General features: G+C 44.7%; 2 protein-coding genes and 1 long non-coding RNA gene across 6 annotated transcripts in view; 2 read left to right on the forward strand and 1 right to left on the reverse strand.

The window, feature by feature from the left end:
• Nucleotides 1–13,203, reverse strand: part of Bcl2l14 (BCL2 like 14) — a 48,022-nt gene extending 34,819 nt beyond the window's left edge. For 2 of the 4 annotated variants that reach the window (XR_784190.2, XM_010643548.3), the window contains exon 1: nucleotides 12,011–12,213. The gene's annotated coding sequence lies outside the window, so the exon portion shown is untranslated. Of the gene's footprint in view, nucleotides 1–803; nucleotides 827–12,010; nucleotides 12,214–12,981 lie in introns of those variants that run through there. The other 2 variants (XM_010643549.2, XM_010643551.1) reach the window with 2 other exon arrangements.
• Nucleotides 919–1,514, forward strand: LOC104875829 (GSK3B-interacting protein-like). Its single transcript, XM_033766302.1, has one exon. It carries the CDS (start codon nucleotides 942–944, stop codon nucleotides 1,449–1,451), a length of 510 nt encoding a protein of 169 aa, XP_033622193.1. The 5' UTR covers nucleotides 919–941; the 3' UTR covers nucleotides 1,452–1,514.
• Nucleotides 12,221–13,601, forward strand: LOC104875828. The gene is made up of 3 exons (XR_784189.1): nucleotides 12,221–12,309; nucleotides 12,835–12,914; nucleotides 13,424–13,601. It is a non-coding gene; the product is annotated as an uncharacterized LOC104875828 (long non-coding RNA).
• The last annotated feature ends 3,955 nt before the right edge of the window (nucleotides 13,602–17,556 follow it).

Raw genomic sequence — 17,556 nt, forward strand, 5'->3', positions numbered from 1 at the left:
AAACCTGTCTGAAAAAAAAAAAAAAAAGACGGGTGTAGTTTAGGGCAAAGTTCTGGATTCGATCCCTAGTACACACACACAAAATTAAAGGTGACTTTTTTCTTTAAATACATTTATAATCAGGGTTGGGTTAATAGCTTAACAGTAGAGAATTTATCTAGCATATTTGAGGCCCTGGGTTTGATCCCTAGTTAAAACACACACACATACTCCCTCTACAATTTTGGGGGGGAAGATGAGGTACTCTATGTTTATTTGAATAATTTAAGATAATCAATTTAACATGTACTCAATAACTAACTTGCAGGGCGTAGACTACAGTTTTGTTTTGTTTTATTCTGGTAGCAGAGATTGAACTCAGGACCTTGCATTTGTGAGGCAGGTGCAGTGCCACTGAGCTAAATCCCTGGCCCGACACAGCTGTTTTTAGAGTTCAGAGTTAGGTAACTAACTGTCTGTTTGCTGAGACTAGTGAGAATCCTAAAAGGTTTTAGTTCATTGTCAACTGTGAACCAAAGAAGAGGCAGTCACCCTGGCGCTGTCTTACTTTCTTCCTGCCTCCTGCGCCAGATAAGCCAGTAGGTATTATCACATCATGGCGACCAGATTCAAGGCACGTTCTGTATTAAAATACCCAAATCAAAAACTTTCCCCTGATTCTAAAAATATGCGTTGTGCTATAAAAAAGTAAACACACATAAAGGCTAAAACAGCACCCATAACACAATAAGGGTCACTATAATCCATTCATTCATTCATCCAGTGGGAGCTATTGCTAAAAAATTCAGTGGATTCCCTTCTACCTGGCAGCTGGCTGTCAGGCCTCTCTCTTGTTGTCCCTTCTCTTCACACTGCCCCCGATGGGTCCTGAAGCGCCAAGCATGATATGCCACTCGGGCAGGAAGATGTTGTGGGCTGGAGACGCTTAAGAAAAAGCAGACATGGGTTCCTGCGGCGAGGGTGATGGTGAAGGCAGGGGCGGCCGCTGGCCGGCTCCGGATGCCTCGGAGAGAAGAGGAGGAGGAGGAAGAGTGGAAACAGACTGTAACCCCATGGAGCTGAGCAGTATGTCAGGATTTGAAGAAGGCTCAGAGCTCAATGGTTTTGAAGGAAGTGGCGTGAAAGATACGAGGCTAGAAGCAGAAGCCGTTGTAAATGATGTTCTCTCTGCCGTCAAGAACATGTTTGTCTCAAAAAGCCTGTGCTGTGCAGACGACGTGGCCTATATCAACGTGGAGACCAAGGAAAGGAACAGAGACTGCCTGGAGCTCGCAGAAGCAGGACTGAGGATGGTAGGGTACGCCTCTGACCAGGTAGAGGATCATCTGCAGATGCCCTACCACGAAACCGTCTACTTGCTGTTGGACACACTCAGCCCTGCCCACCGGGAAGCGTTTGGAAATGTGCTCCTGCAGAGACTGGAAGCTCTGAAGAGGGATGGACAGTCATGACTAAGCCTTTCCCTCAGAGGGAGCTGCTGGTACAGAACGGTCGACATAAAACTTGAAACTCTCGCATACGACCGTAGTAGAAAATTCACCTTTAGTTTTGCGTGTTTATCACTCGCTTCACATTTAAGCTTTTGACTCAGAACACTGACAAATGAATTGTCTCAGCTTCTGATTTGTTAAAGGAAGTCTGAGGCCATTGCTGTGATGCCACCACTAAGACATTTAAAGTTCTTCACATGAATTCTCTGCCTTTCAAAACCTAATCGGTATTTCATTCTCTCACTACAGGGCCTCGATGCTGCCAGCACTCTCTTTTACATAGGAAATTCTATATTTGCACAGTAATATAGGAATTAGAATTACCTAACTTCAAACTTGGATTCAGCCTGCTAAATCAGGGGTTTACTGCTAGCTTGGACTGACTCTGTAGTGATTATTTTGGTACTAGCCTTATTGGAAACAAACTGTCAACTAGTTTTCCACGCACGAATTTTGAAATTCACTGCTTCACCTCATCTATTTATATTACAAATATGGATTGAAAAGTGAATTACTTATATATGATTTAACTAGTGTTAAATGAGATACAGGGACTGAAATAGTTTCTGTACTCCTTGTTTGCCACAACCAGCCAGCTAAGCAGAGAACAAACTGTTAGCGAATGAATGTAATAATTACTCGTTTCCAAGAGCTCTAAGCACATAACTAAATGCAGGGACAGGCTCCGTCCTCAACAAAAAGCATCCTCAGTGTGTGTGACTGCAAAGGAAGAAGATTCTGGTTTCCTAGAAAACAATATCCTGGCCTGTGTCAGTTCTTTCTCCGAATGTCTGTTTACATAATGTACAGTCTATATTCAAAGTATTTCTGCTTCCACGTTTCCCTTCTGTAAGGTAGGCCTTTGGTGTTCCCGCGGAGCCCCCTCCCCGACAGCGCTCCGTGTCCAGTGTAACGTGAGTGTGCTGTGTGGGTTTCAGACCAAAGGATGGAGAGAAGCATTCAGAGACTTCGTATTTGGAAAAGAGATAGTCTGTATTTTATATTTTATTACAGATACTGATATTTATAAGCTTAATAAACTTGACCATGCTGCTGCATGTTCTCAAGTACAAAAAAAAAGAAAAAAGAAAAAGCAGACATGGGCAAACTCTGCCCTCCCCTCTCTCTGAGGAAGGGCAGGGATCCTACGCACAGCTCTGGAGCCAGTTCTAGATCAGCACCCAAGGAACTCGCACAAAACACCTGGCTACAACACACCCTGACCTCAGTTTCCCCAGGGCTGCCCTCGAGGGTTTAAAACCTCTTTCATTTGTCTTGCCACTCTGTGCCGATTAATGGGGTTCTTTAAGTCCCCGATTTTGACCATCTTGTGAGTTATTCATCACTGAATTCTGCCTTGTGTACTCATGCTGCACCTGTTGCCAAACCTGTGTTTGTTTTTTCCTTTGTTAATCTGCCTTTTGTCAGTCATTTGCAGAAGCCCAGACTGAGAAAATCCTCTCACTTGTATTTGGAGGAGACGAAATAACAGAAGGACTCAGGGATGGTGTTGGGGCAGCTGTAGCAGGCCCCGCCAGAGGCAAGACAGATGTTGCTTCTGGTACAGACATGGTGCTGCACAGAAGCCAGATGGAGCTGTGACAAGAGGTTTTACTACTTCAGTTCCCTGGGAGATGCTTGAAAAACACAGAGCAAATCATACTTTCTTCGTATGATTACTAGCACTAGGGATTAGTGCTTTACATTGAGCTATATCCCTAGCCCTTTTATTATTTTTAAAATTTTGAGATAGAGTCTTGCTAAGACACTGATTTGCCCAGATTGGGCCAGAACTTGTGATCCTTTGGCCTCAGCCTCCCAGAGTGCTAGGGTCATAGGCCTGCAGCACTGCACATAGCTGAGCATCTCATTCTTGATACTGGTATTGTCTCCTGTGCTGAAGGAAGCCGTGATGATAAACATCAGTCTACACTTTTTTTTTCCATTTATTGGTACCAGGAATTGAATCCAGGGCCTCACACTTGCCCGGCAGGTGCTGTACCACTGAGCTACATCCCCAGCATTTTGAATCTGAATCTGACTTACGAAGCAGCGCAGGTTACTCTCGCAGAGACAGCGGGAAACTGGGGCAAATTAACATTCATTTCATCGCAGAATGTGTGAGTTTTCAGAGCATTCTGGGCCTGGTCTAGCCTCAGCTTTTAGAGTGAAGATAGGCATGCTTTCATGACTGCAGGCTCCAAAGAAGTGTAACAATAACAGCTGTCATTTTTCCAACTCCTTGCCAATTAATAACTTAGCTGGGTAGCAGAAGAGGAAACTGAGGCACAGAAGGACTTAGAAAGATTGCTTGATGTGACTTAGCCACATGTAGCAAAACTGGGATCTGAGGGTTCTCTCTTTCTAGCCCATGAACCTAACCACCAACCCCGACCATCTTATTGCTGTTCAGAGCTATCCTCTTTGTCAATGATTTTTGTCTTTTTTCTCTTTTGAACCCTCTGTTGCTGTCTTTTGACTTCACAGGGAAGAGCTGCAAGATTTGAAATGGCTGAAGAGGTTACGTGGATATTTTTCCAAAGGAATGCTGGCAGCTTTGGGGATTGATTTGACAGAGAAATGTCCCTCTGCTTGCTCCAGATTAGGTGATTTCATAACTCTGTAGATAAAGTTAAATAGTAGAAAACATAGTAAGGCAAACAATCTTTCCATAAAAATAAAAATTGGCTCCTGGGGAATGTAATAGTTTATTGTCTTGAAGATACCAACCAGCTTTTCCAGTTTGGCCTGTTTGTAGATCCATTTCAGTATTTCTTATCCAATTATAAATGTGTGGCAATTGGAGCTCTCTCCTTAACTGATGGTAATATTTCTTTGGTTCCAGTTACGTGAGTTATAAAACATTCAACAGATCCTTTTATATCAAGGGAGAGTCATGGTTTTACTTTAAAAATTCTTTGTCTTTTAACATTTGCTAAAAGATTTAAGTTCTCTGGACCTCAGGTGGCCTTCTGTCTCTTCTTAGATACATACTTGCTTAATTGATTGTGATTAATTAACAATCTTCAGGTTTTCTGAGTGATCTTACCTCTTATTAGATGAAGGGTCTGAGGGAGTGATCCAGAGAGAGACATTTGATCCAGAGAAAGACATTCTTTTTTTTGGTACCAGGAATCGAACTCAGGACTTGGTGCTTTTTGGCACCAGGAATCGAACTCAGGCAGGTGGTAGGACCGCTGAGCTAAATCCCCAGCCCCACAGAAAAACATTTTGACATTTTGAGGCTAAGAAGGATCTTTTTGGATAAGCTCTCACTCTAAAAGTATAAATACAAAAGGTGCCTAAAGGAGATGATAAGAAAAATGATTCTGACACTTGTTAAAATGGTAAGGTGTTCTTTTCAGGACTACTGCCCTAGTTAGAGATTCCTGCCGTGGGGTTTATGCAGTAAGGGGAAAGAGGCTGGGCCCCTCTCTGAAACCAGCATGGGCAATTGAAAATGGAAAGCCAAGGTGCAGATGGGAGAATCAGTGGATAGGAAATCACTGAGAGAAAACATCAGGGATAAGAGGAAGATTCTGGCTCAACCCACCTGCCGGGACTGAGCTGAAGCAGGCCAGGATAATGAGACATAATCACTTAGGGGATGAGGTGGAGGAGGAGCCCAAGGACAAGGCTCACAGGGCTCAGAGGGTCTGACTTAAGTCTGAGTCAAGAAGGGAGTCTTTGTCAGTGTCTAGGACAACCACTACCAGCAAAGCAAACAAAACAAAACAACACCAAAGAAAAGAAGAGGAAAAACAGAAGAGCAAACAAGCCTAGAATAATGAAAGAGCAAACAGGTTCTTGAAAATGTTAACGACCACAGAGGGGAAGGGATTTTTCAAATTTACAGCAGAAGGCAGGAAAAGCAGATAGCTCTCAGTCAGTGATATCTGTCTTCTACCAAGGAAAAAAGCGTCGCTTAAAAAGGATGGAGAGACACTGAACTTTCACTACAGGTGCAAAGGCGCAGGTATGTTTGGGAGCTTTAAGTGCTTCCCCAGAGGGAGATTCCTGGCCACTGCTGAGGCGGGTGTGAGGGCTGGGAGTGGCTCTCACAGTTTCATGGAGTTGACAGATCTCAAAAGCCTCACACTTTTGCTAATTACTGCATAAACCTTCCCCTGGGTCATCAAGTGGATGATTTGTGAACTGTTAGGATTTCAGGTTTCATGCTGTGCCTAAACTTAACCATAGTTCTTGTCTGGGTTACGGGATCCTGGGTAGGTGTTTGGATCACGAGGGCCCTGTGCTCATCAGTGGGTTAATGTGCTAGGTTAGGTCCCGTTGCAGGCGGTGGATCACTGAGGCTGGACCTGAGGAGGGTGCGTCCCTTGCTGGTGCTTCTCTCCTGTTCTTGGACACCATGAAGTGAGCGGGTTTCCTCTGCTGGCCCCTTCTGCCATGATGTTTCTGCCTTGGAGCCAGCTGACCATGGACTGAATCCCCTGAAACCATGAGACACCACCCCCTCCTTTAAGCCATGGGTCTTGGATATTTTTCCCCAGAAATGGGAAAGCTGACCAGTGATTGCGAAGCTGATCAGGACAGATGAATGCCATCTCCCACTGATTAGGGAAGGGGTCGAGGAAATGCACACTCACTCCTGCGGGGTTTTGACAAAGATAAGACCAAGTGCATGAGAACAGCTTGGAAAATTGCAGGCTAGAGGGTACTGTAGAACTTTTTGGGCAGCTTCTCATTTATGCTGTTGTTGTGTGAAGAGGCTGAGGAATGTGATCTTTCTGAACTGCCTCGTCTTCCGCCTCCTTTGTCACTGTATGAATGTGAGCAAACCGCTCAGCTTCCCTGGCCCCAAAATTGTGTAAAAAGAACTTCTCTTTAGGACTATGTGAGTGACTATATGAGTGACTGGTTCATGTACCCTGGAAGGGATGTCATTCACCCCAGAGCTCTGTCCTTGATTCTGTTTGGCAGTTTTTACAGTAGACTTAGATGATGACAAGCTTATAGATGATACAAAGAGGTGGGAGAGAATAGGGATGCAGGTCCAGGCCCTGGAGTTAGTAATGCTGGATATGAGCCTTGAGTCTGTCCCTTCCTCAGTGGATCTTGAGCAAGTGTCTTAACCTCACCAGCCTTGATTTCCTATTCTGTTTAATGAGGACAGTAAAATATTTCCTTTTTCTTTCCGTAATGCTGTGGATTGTACCCAGGCTCTTGCCCGCATTAAACTGGTGTCGTCCCACTGAGCTACCTCTCTAGTCAGAGAACAGTAATGTCTGATTTTGTGGAGAGAAACACTTAGCACATGCCTGATACAAAGCTAATTCTCCAAAATCTGCCAGCTGAGGTTGTTATTGCTGTTGTTATTGTCTGCATTAGACAATTTATCAGGTTTCAAAATAATTGTAGCTGAGCTGAAAGCTAAACTTTTATAGGATTCAGAATAAAACTCAACATTTCGGATTAACTAATGAGCTGCCTGTGAACAGAATGTTAGCAACCTGGTTTAGCAGTGGTTTATGGCCAGGCGTGGTGACACACGCCTGTAATCCCAGCACATGGGAGGCTGAGGCAGGAGGATCGCTGAGTTTGAGACCAGCCTGGGCTACACAGTGAGTTCCAGGTTAGACTCAACTATGTAGTGAGACCCTGGCTCAAAAAAAGGGGGGGGGACTTTTAGGTGAATTGTCTGCTCCCTTGGAATCCTCCATGTGATGTGGCTTCCAAGAGAGCCAGTGTTGTCTTAGGCTGAGTTAGTGAAGATGAAAGGAAGACTAGGGCCATCCTATCCTTTCCTGGGGACACAGACCGTGCCCGAGGAGCCATGCTGGGCCCTGTCTTTGTGGCTTTCAAGTGCTGGGAATTGAACCCAGGGCCTCATCCATGTCAAGCAAACACTACCACTGAGCTGCATCCCCAGCCCTACTCTTGTGCTTTCTTTTTATTGAGGAAGTAAAGCAGGTAGTCAGACGGCCTACAATGGAGTCTCAACTCTGCATGAGACTAGCTTTATAAACTTGAGTGAGTTATTTAACCTGCCTTCCTGCCTCCTTTGCGTGGAAGTGAAAATTAAAGAGTCAAGTTTGGTCAGCAGAGAGAGCAGAACTTCTCTCTCAGCTTTGAGGTTGCATTTGATGGGCAGCTGTTTACTTTCACAGACCCAAGTTCCTCAATCTTTAACTTTCAGGGAAAAAATGCCTCCTGGGAAGAAAGTGCTTGCAAGACTTCAAGATTGCAACTCTTTCGGTTCCTGGGACTTCGGACGGCCTGTCTGTCTCCAAACACCGACAGCTTTTACTGATAACCTCCTCCCAATTTCCCCTAGTGCCTAATTGCGTCGCTTCCATATGAACAGCCCCCGCCCCCATCAATCTAATATGATCAGAACAACTTGTGTAGCTAACAGGACCAACAGAAAATTCTTCAGGGAAAGTTACTTCATTCACTCTGTTGTTCTCCTTTTCCCTTTAAAAGTGCCTGGATGGAGGAACACTTGCTTGATTTCTAACTGGATCTGTGTGTGCCGATTTGCAAGTTTCCACACCCAAATAGCAACTGTCTGTTTTCATTTCAGCCTTATTTATGATTTCTTGGCTTACATTTTGTAAAGTGGTAATACCGATCCCCAGGGCTGTCGGAGGGAGGAGTCAGTGGGAAATGTTAATTAAAGTGCTGTCAGAGGCGTCTGGCTCCTAGACATGCCATAGAAATGTGTTGTCCTTGCCGGTGGTGCTGGTGCTGATGTGAGTGTTCACGTGACGAAATAGCTGTCATAAACAGGTCAAAGGTGAGAGGTCTCTCTGCCTGGTTTCCGAGGTTTCAGCCCATGGTCAGCTGGCTCTCTTGCAGAAGGGTGTGGGCGAAGGAAAGCTGCTCACCGCAAGGCAGCCAGGAAGCAGAGAGAAAAGGAAAGGGGCTGGGGCCGGGTATAGTTCTCAGAGTCACACTGTGTGACCACTCGTGGTTCTCTCACTTCTTAATAATGCTATCAAATTATGATCTCCTCAGGGGATCAATCCAGCGGAGAGCCGGCCGCCCTATGCTCCAGTCCCTTCACAGAAGTCCATCAGCATCCAAGCCTTTAACACAAGGAGCCTTCTGGGGGACGTCTCGGTTCCTAACCATCACAGGTACCATCGTCAGCATTCTCGGGAGACTGTGAGTGTCTCAAAGGCGTGATCAGAATGGTGACAGGTACTGCGTTAGAGAGGCTGGGAAAATAGTGAATCGATAACCCTTTCCCTCTCCTCCCTGCCCCAAATGCACACCCACTCCTTTGATGAAGGTAGATTTGCTTCACACTTTTGGCTTCTTACCTAAGTTGGAACACTCAGATTTATACTCTTCTTGGTCTCTATCAGTAAACTTTAGAGGTCATCTAGTCCAGAGCCTTTATTTTATTTTATTTATTTTTTGGTACTGGGGATCTAACTCAACTCAGGTCCTTGTGCTTGGGAGGCAGGCGGCGGTACCACTGAGCTAAATCCCCAGCCCTCATTTTAGGTATAGTTAAAGTCAAATAGAAGAAATCAAGGTCTTGATTCAGCAATTCCATTTCTAGTTACATATGTTAAGGAATTAAAGTCACTATGTTAAAAAGATAGCTGCACTCCCAGGCCCATTGCAGTGCTGTTCAGAATAGCCGAGATAAACAGAATCCAACTAAGTGTCCATCAGTTAGTGAATGGGGGAAGAAATTATTATGTTATACCCACACGATGGAGCTTTCCAATCTAGACTTGGAAAAGGAGAAGTCCCGTCATTTGTGATAATGTGGACGAATCTAGAAAGCATTATTTTAAGTGAAACTAGCCAGGCGTAGGAAGAGAAATACTGCACAAACTATTCATATGTGGAATCTAAAAAAAAAAGCTGATGTTATAGAAGTAGAGGGCAGAATGGTTACTACCAGACTGGAGGAAGAGGGTGGTTGGAGGTCAAAAATAGGAAGTTTCAACTGGGTGTGGTGGCGCACGCCTGTAATCCCAGCACTCGGGAGGCTGAGGCAGGAGGATCACTGTGAGTTCAAGACCAGTCTGGGCTACATAGTGGGTTCCAGGTCAGTCTCAACTACATAGTGAGACCCTGTCTCAAAAATAAACAAACAAACAAACAAAAAAACAACAAAAAAGATATGAAGTTTCAGTTTGACAGGGTAAGCTTTAGTGACCTATTGTGCAGAATAGCGACGGTAATAAAAAAGTCATTGCATAACTCGAAATTGTTCACAGAACAGATTTTAAATATTTTCATTACACAGAAGTAAGTACAAGGCAATGAATCATTCCATATTATAAACATTACACTGTACCCCACAGATACGTACAAATTTTTGTCAATGAAAAATAGAATGGAATTAACTCACTGAAAGAAGCCAAGAAAAGAAAAACTAAAAAGAGAGAAAGAAGCCAAGATTTTTACAGCATGCCCTATGCTCTTTCACTCCCCGCCGGTCTCCTTCCCTGCCTTGTTGGAATCTTTCAAAATCCAGCCCAAATCCCACTCCAGGTCCTCCAGGTGGAGGTCTCCTCTTTCTCCAGGTCTACACCACAGTGTGTCACACTGCTCGTTAGTCTTCTTTGTACTAGAGTCCCCTGTCCATGCCTCTGTCTCCACCCCACAGGGCTGAGGAGCAGGGAGATTATTTGCTGTAGGGCCTCACTCCACCCATGCACAGTGCTTTGGAAATGCTCACCACATCTGTTACAAAGTCACATGGGCCATTTATCCTAGAAGAAAGAAGATCTGAGAGGAGTGGAACAGACTGCCATGGTGATAAAGGGTTAGATTTAGATCGGTAGCTGGAGAGAGCTCAATGAGGCCCAGGGCCTAGCAGTTGCCAGGGGCAGATGTGCTCAGGCATTGGGGACAAGACCTTTAGGATGACAACCATCTAGCCACCGGGGCACTTCCTGAGAGCTGAGTTACAGCCTTCAGCAGGGGCGTCATGCAATGGAGAGGGACACAGGACGCACCTTGAGACTCCTGCTCTTAGCTGGGTTTCAACACCACTGAGGATCTTGGTGACATTTACAGTTCCCATGTGGTCACAGACATAGCAGGGCCTGGGATGTCTGGGGGCATGGATCTGGCAAGGTTAAGACATGGCCCAACGCTATCCGGGTGGACCTGGTTGTCGCACAGGGTCATTCTGGTCAGTCTAGCTTTCAGAGACTCTGCTCCTCTAAAAGCTGCCCCTTTCCCCTAATTGCTCCATCCTTTGTGCTATCTCTTTGTATGCCCTTCCCCGCTTCTCACTGCTGTCTGGTGAGCCCAGAGCTCAATTTCATGCTAAATTTACTATTGAGATAGTCCAAGTTTCAGCTGAGAGAACTTGGGATATGGCACACACCTGTGACCCTAGGCTAAGGCAGGAGGATCTCAACTTCATGGCCTGGATGACTTAGAAATAAAACAGAAAATAGAATGAGAGCTAGAGATGTAGCTCAGTAGTACAGGGCTTGTTTACCATGCGCGAGGCCCTGGATTCAACCCAGTACTGGTAAATCTCTCAGCCTGGCTTCAGATTTTAGAGAATGGGTAAGAGTTAATTCTTTTTTTTTTTTTTTTTTTTTTTTTTTGTACTGGGGATCAAATTTAGGACCTTGTGCTGGCTAGGCAGGCACGGCACCACTGAGCTAAATCCCCAGCAAGAGTTAATTCTTACCAAGCGCTTTTGCAGAAAATTATAAAATCTGTCTTTTCTAGGCACTTAGCCTTGGCTATGGTCAACTTTCTTCGAAATGCTCCATTCCATTCTCGATTTGTAGGTCCACCTATTCTTGTACTATCTGTGTCCTAGATGTACAGCCATCCCTCACTATCTGCAGGGCATTGTTCTAGGACCCTCATGGACGCTGAAATGTTTGGAGCTTCAAGTCTATTTGATAAAATAGCGGAGTATTTTGCACGTAGCTGACACACATCCTCCTGTATACCTAACACCATCTCCAGCTTACCTGTGACACCCGACAGAGTGCCCATGCTATGTAAATAGCTGCCAGGTTGTGTCATGTGGAGAACAATGTTAAGGGAACGCATCTGTACACGTTCCGCGCAGATACAGTGTTTCTCCTTGGGTACTTTTGACTGATAGTTGGCTGAATTTCTGGATACAGAAATCATGACAGGGCACTGACTTTACTCCTCCTAAAAGTTTTGGGTGAAAACCTTTGTTTCCATGACCGTTCACCAGCAAACACGTACCACTTGGGCTTTGCTATTAGGAGCCTCTTTCGAACTCCTTTCCAGGATTCACCCCGCCCCCAGCCTCCCAAACGAAGGTGCTGACCGTGGCCTCCTCATGAACACGCCACCCCAAGTGCGTCTGGTTCTCTCCCCAACATTGTTTTGCCTCCCACCCGGGACATCCCTCTCATCTGGCCTCATTCTGAAGGTTCTTGCTTGGGGAGGTCAGTAGAATATCTACCATACATCAGCCCGGTGGAACGCACTGTTCCCAGATGCTCCCCACTCACAGCATCCCATGTTAGGCAATATCAGTCTTACGAGTGGGTTCTATTTGAAAACTTGACTCACAACAGACTTACTTAGAACTCGCATTTTTCCCTTTGTGGTGATGTTCTTCATGGTGGTTAGTTTTGCCCCTATAACCTGTAGGTCCAAAGGAAGCACTGGAGCTGGAGAACCTCTAGAAGTAATAATAGCTGGGCCGAAGAGGGTCACAGCCAGAACAGTGTTTCCATGGTGAGATGTCTTCAGAGTTCTGACTTGGAACCCTGGGACCCCTTTAAGCCTTCAGTGAGATTGAACACCCCCCACAACACATTAAAATGTACAAATCCATATTTTTAAGGGATTGCTATAGACCAGGCAGTGTAAAATCATTGTGAGTTTTGTCATTTCATCTCCCCATTAAGACTTTGAGGTTAGAGGGCGTGTTGGTTGCACAGGCCTGTAAGTCAACTAGAAATATCTTTACAAAAAGAATGAAGTATATGTTTTTGATTTCCTTCTATTAAACCCAGTGCTCTGGGAGGCTGAGGCAGGAAGATGGCAAGTTTGAACCCAGCCTGGGTGACTGAGTGATTTAGTGAGATCCTATCTCAAAATTGTAAAAAACACTATGAGGTGCCAACTACTGCAAGCCACATTTTACAGACAGGGAAATCAAGGCTAAAGGAGTCAGTCTTACAGACTTTGCACAGGGATTCTAGTAAAGCCAAGTCGTGGGAAAGGAACCAGGATTCTAGAGGATGGAAGGGGTGAGCAGAGAGTCAACAGATGAAATAAAGATTGGGGCAGGGCTGGGAAGGTGGAGGCAGTGGGCAGTGGGCGGGTCAGAGGCCTCGCAGCTCGGGATAGGGAATTTGTCTTTGGGTTCCCTTCCCTTGTGTCCTGGCTTTGGCCTAAGGACTTTCAGGTCCTGTCGTTCAGACCTCGAAACAGTGGGCAGCAGCCTTCACGTGGACGAGGCAGGGAGGAGGAGTGAAGGTAAGAAGGAAACGTGGTGGTGGTCGAGGCCCGTGTGGTAGGGATGATCGTGGCTCTAGCTTCTCACCTGCATCTGGGCTTGGCCCCGTGCGGCTCTGCAGTCCACCCCAGCCTTGGGCGGAAGACCTGCCCTGTCTCCCGATTCTGGTTTTGGCCGTATGACCTGCTGTGGCCGTCACAATGTAAGAGCCGGTCCCCAAGCCCCAGGCTCCAGAGGCATTTGTCCACCGCAGCCTACTTTCTTGTGCACCTGTGCCATGGCCTGGAGAACAGGCCGAGGGAAGGCTGCGAGGAGGAGAGGGCCAAGGGGCGGCGTCAGGTCCTCCAGGGACCCAGCAGAACCCGGACAGGAAAAGTGTCCCCAGGGGCGGGGCAAACTTCGGCAGCGCCCTACACGTTTAGGAAAAGTAAATTTACTTTTGTTTGCCTTGAATTATTTTTAAAAGTAAGTTTCTTTATGGATTTTCTTTCTTTCCTTCTTTTCTTTCCATTTCACATGCAATTGTAAGAAATACCGGAGATCCCAGTTTTTCTCAATGGTGACAGCACAGAACTGCAGGCGGGATCATCACACCAACAAGGGCGAAGTCAGGTCCCAGTATTTTCGCTGCTATAAGAATCCTTCCTGTTGCCGTTCTGTAGCCACCGCCCCTTAATTTATGGCTCCCGGTAATCGAGCCTTCGAGGTCGCCGCTTCCCAGTGTAACTCTCTGGAGGTTCATCTAGTTACTGCATTTGCCAAGGACGAGTTCCCTTTTAGTGCTGAATAATACAGCAAAAGTCCCTGACTTAGGGACACTCCAGTTGTGAGCTTTCACAGAAAGGAGGGGACCTCACGTTTGTTTTTTTAATGCTTTATGTTTGTGTCAGAGGTGTATTAAGACTCACTTTGGTGGACTTATGAACAAATTGAACTTATGAACATTCTCCTGGGACGGAGCTCATTCCTAAATTGAGGACTTACGGCATTGCACAGGGTAAAGTGCTGCACTTTTTTAGACACGCACGGGAGGCCGTCTGCATTGTTTTCAGATTGTTTGTTCAGTTTGTTAAGAACGAATAAAGCTGCTATAAACATCTAGCTACACATTTTTGTTCGAATCCGTTTTCATTTCCAAGTGATAAATGCCCAAGGATTTAGTTGCCTGGACCCCTCTCAATTGCAAGCTTAGTGTTTTTTTGTTTTGGTACCACAAAAAACATATGTGAACTTGCTATGTAGCCCAGACTGACCATGAATGCATGATCCTCCTGCCTCAGCCTCCCCAGTGCTGAGATTTTAGGTGTGCACCACCTCACTTGGCTTCAAGTTTATCCCTCCCCTACCCCTGCTGTAGTCCTGAATTTTGAACCCTGGCCTTCATACTGAGCTACAATCCAGGTCTTTCCTTTCTTTTTTATTTTGAGTCAGGGTCTCATTAAATTACCATGATTAGCCTGAATTTGCAATCTTCCTGCGTCAGCCTCCATAAAAGCTGATATTACAGCTGTGTACAACCACATCTTGTGAACTTTAGCTTTTTTTAAAAAGTAATTTCCAAGTTCTGCAATTTTACATTCCCAACAGCAGTGTACAAGTGACCATGACCCTACTCAGTCATGATGTTTAATAATTTTGCTAAATTTACTTGCCAATATTTTGCCCAGGAGTTTTATTAATTTATTTTTATTTTTTTGGTACCAGAGATTGAACTCAGGACCTTGCACTTGCAAAGCAGGTGGCGGAACCACTGAGCAAAATCCCTGGCCCGCTCAGGAGTTTTATATTTAAAAGTCAAGAGAATGTGGAGCTGTAGTTTTCTTTTTTATAGTTTCTGCCTTTGTCTAGTCTTGGGGTAAATAGAATAAATTGCAAAGGTGCCATGATCTGAATGTTTGTGCTCACCCCACCCCACTGAAGTTTATGCTGAATTTAGTCTCTGTTTCTGCAGTAACAAGGGAGATGTTTTGGAAAGTGATAGAATTAGGAGGGCTCTGCTTTCGTCAGCAGATTAATGCCTTTTAAAGGGCCTGGGGGGAACCAGGTAGGCGGTTTCCCTTTTTCCCCTCTACCCTCTGTCCTGTGAGGATGTGGCCTTCATTCCCTCAGGTAGATGCAGCAACAGGCATTGTCTCTTTTTTTTGGTACCAGGGATCGAACTCAGGAGCTTGCACTTGCGAGGCAGGTGTGGTGCCGCTGAGCTAAATCCCTGGCAGCTACTTTCTCATTGTTGAGACACAGTACCTGACCCCCACACCTTCAGGAGGAGTTTATTTTGGCTCAGAGTTTGTAGAGGCTTCAGTCCCCAGGCAGGGGTTCCAGGGTGTGGTGGCACAGCAGAGGGGCCTGGCAGAGGACAGCTGCTCGTGACAGGGCTGCAGGAAGCAGAGGCCCAGAGACAGAGAGAGACGGGGGAGCCGGCAAGAGATAAAGCCTTCCAGGCCACACCCCAATGACCCCCTCTTCCCACCAGGTCCTGCCTCCTCACAGCAAGTGCCCTGTGAACTCATCAGGTGCCCACTCACACCCTTCCCGTCACCCCCAAAGCCCAGCTTGTGAGCACACATGGAACTACGAACCACAGCCACCCCGTCAGGCTCCCGGCCTGCTGGTGCTTTGATCCTGCACTTCCCAGCTTCCAGAGTGAGGAGACATATACCTAAACCAATTCTATATCTCAGGCGTTGTTGTTATAGCAGCATAAATGGAAAAGCAGCGCTCTCTCTGCTATAATCTTTTGAGATTGTGTAGGATCAGCATAAATTCTTCCACATTTGGTATACTTGTGTAGTGAAGCTCTTTAGGCCTGGAGATTTCTTTATTGGGGGTTTAAAAAGTTATGAACTAATCTTCATAGTTGTAGGGTTGTTCAAATGACCAGTTTCAGGGGCTCAAGGTGCAGTGCAGTGGTAAAGAGTTGGACCAGTATGTGCAAGGACTCAGGCTCAGTCTCCCTACCACAAAGCAGACATCATCTATTTCCTATGGGGGACTTTGGTAGGTCTTTGCTTGTTTTTTTTTTTTTTTTTAGTATCAGAGTTCGAACGTGGGTCCTTGTGCTTGCAAGGCAGGCAGTGATACCACCGAGCTAAACCCTGACCCTTTGTTTTTGTTTTAAGAAATAGCCCATTTCATTGAAGTTGTCAAATTTATATGTGTAACATTATTGTAGTGTTCCTTTTTAAATCTTTATTAAGTTTATTGGTACATTTTAGGTATGCAGTACAGTTATATTCATCATTGGGATCTTGAACCTTTACATGACACATCTTGGTTTTTATTTTTTCCCATTTCCCAGCCCTCTCTTCAGCCCTCCCCTTTCCCTGTTTATAAAGACCATTGTTTCCATGCTTTTCCTTTTCACATATTTTTTCTTTTCCCTTTTTACCTTTCCCCTGCCCCTCCCACTTCCTCTACTCTTTTAGACTTTTTCTTCCTATTATACAATATCAACTATACATTTTGATCCTAATTTACACTTTTAGTTTTTCACACCAGAGAAACTATACAGTATTTATACATGTGTGACTTATTAATTTCACTAAGAGTATGGCCACTTAGTCATAAATATCTCTAGTTTGTCATTCTTTATGGCTGAGTAGTATTCCTTTATTAATCCTTTGATGTCTTCTGGATCTGTAATGGCAACCCCTGTGTCATTCCCAATATTAGCAAATTGTGTCCTCCTTTTTCTTAGTCTTACCAGTTTATTCATTTTTAAAGAGACGGGTCTTTTGATTTTCTTTGCTGATTTTCTGTTTTCAGTTTCATTGATTTTTGCTCTTAAAATTTCTATTCTTACATTTGCTTTGAGACTATTTTGCTCTGCTTTTCTAAGCTTTTGTGGGGGAAGCTTAGATTACTGATATGTTTTTCTCTTTTCTAATGTATGCATTTAGTCAAGAATTTTTTTCCTCTCAGCACTGCTTTAGTTTTATCCCATGAATTTTTGTTATTTTTTCATTTTCATTCTGTTCAGTATAATTTTTTTTTTTGGTACTGGGGATGGAACTCAGGTCCTTGCGCTTGCAAGGCAGGTGCTAGAACCACTGAGCTAAATCCTTGGCTCAGTATAATTTTTACTTAAACTGAGACCGACGAATCATTTAGAAGTATATTGTTGGATGTTCAATTGTTTGGAAATTTTTCTGTTTAAATTATTTGTTTACATTGACACATACTTGTACAAATTTGTAGGGCACATGATGTTGTTTTGATACCTGTCACCATTGTGTAATTGTCAAGTCAGAGTAATTAACATATCTATTGCTTCCAACATTTATCATTTTTTTTGTAGTGAAACATTCAAAACCTTGTAGTTATCTGAAGTAACTATTTGTTTTCTAGAGTCACCCTATTGGGCAAAACTTAGATAAGGAAGTGTAATCACAGTCATAACTGGGTTCACAATGAAAGCATCTTTAACAGCTGAAGTACTGTATTTTTGTAACAAATGGCTGGGTTTCAGCCAATCCCAGGCCCCCAGTGGCTCAGACCATGTCCAACCAGGGCAAAGGCCTCACCATAACTAATCAAGTCACTTCTGTACTTTATTTCCATGTGCAGCTGTAGAATCACACTGCTCTCGCTACACAGTGGAGCGCTCTGAATCCCTTTCCATTTCAAGTGCTGCTCAGTTCATGAATTGTTCTTCACTCAAAC

The sequence above is a fragment of the Fukomys damarensis genome, unplaced genomic scaffold, assembly GCF_012274545.1.
Source record: "Fukomys damarensis isolate Sample0158 unplaced genomic scaffold, DMR_v1.0_HiC HiC_scaffold_19, whole genome shotgun sequence".
Classification (NCBI taxonomy): Eukaryota; Metazoa; Chordata; class Mammalia; order Rodentia; family Bathyergidae; genus Fukomys; species Fukomys damarensis.

Coding starts and splice junctions, on each gene's coding strand:
- LOC104875829 (XM_033766302.1), top strand. CDS start 942: ATGGGTTCCTGCGGCGAGGGTGATGGTGAAGGCAGGGGCGGCCGCTGG.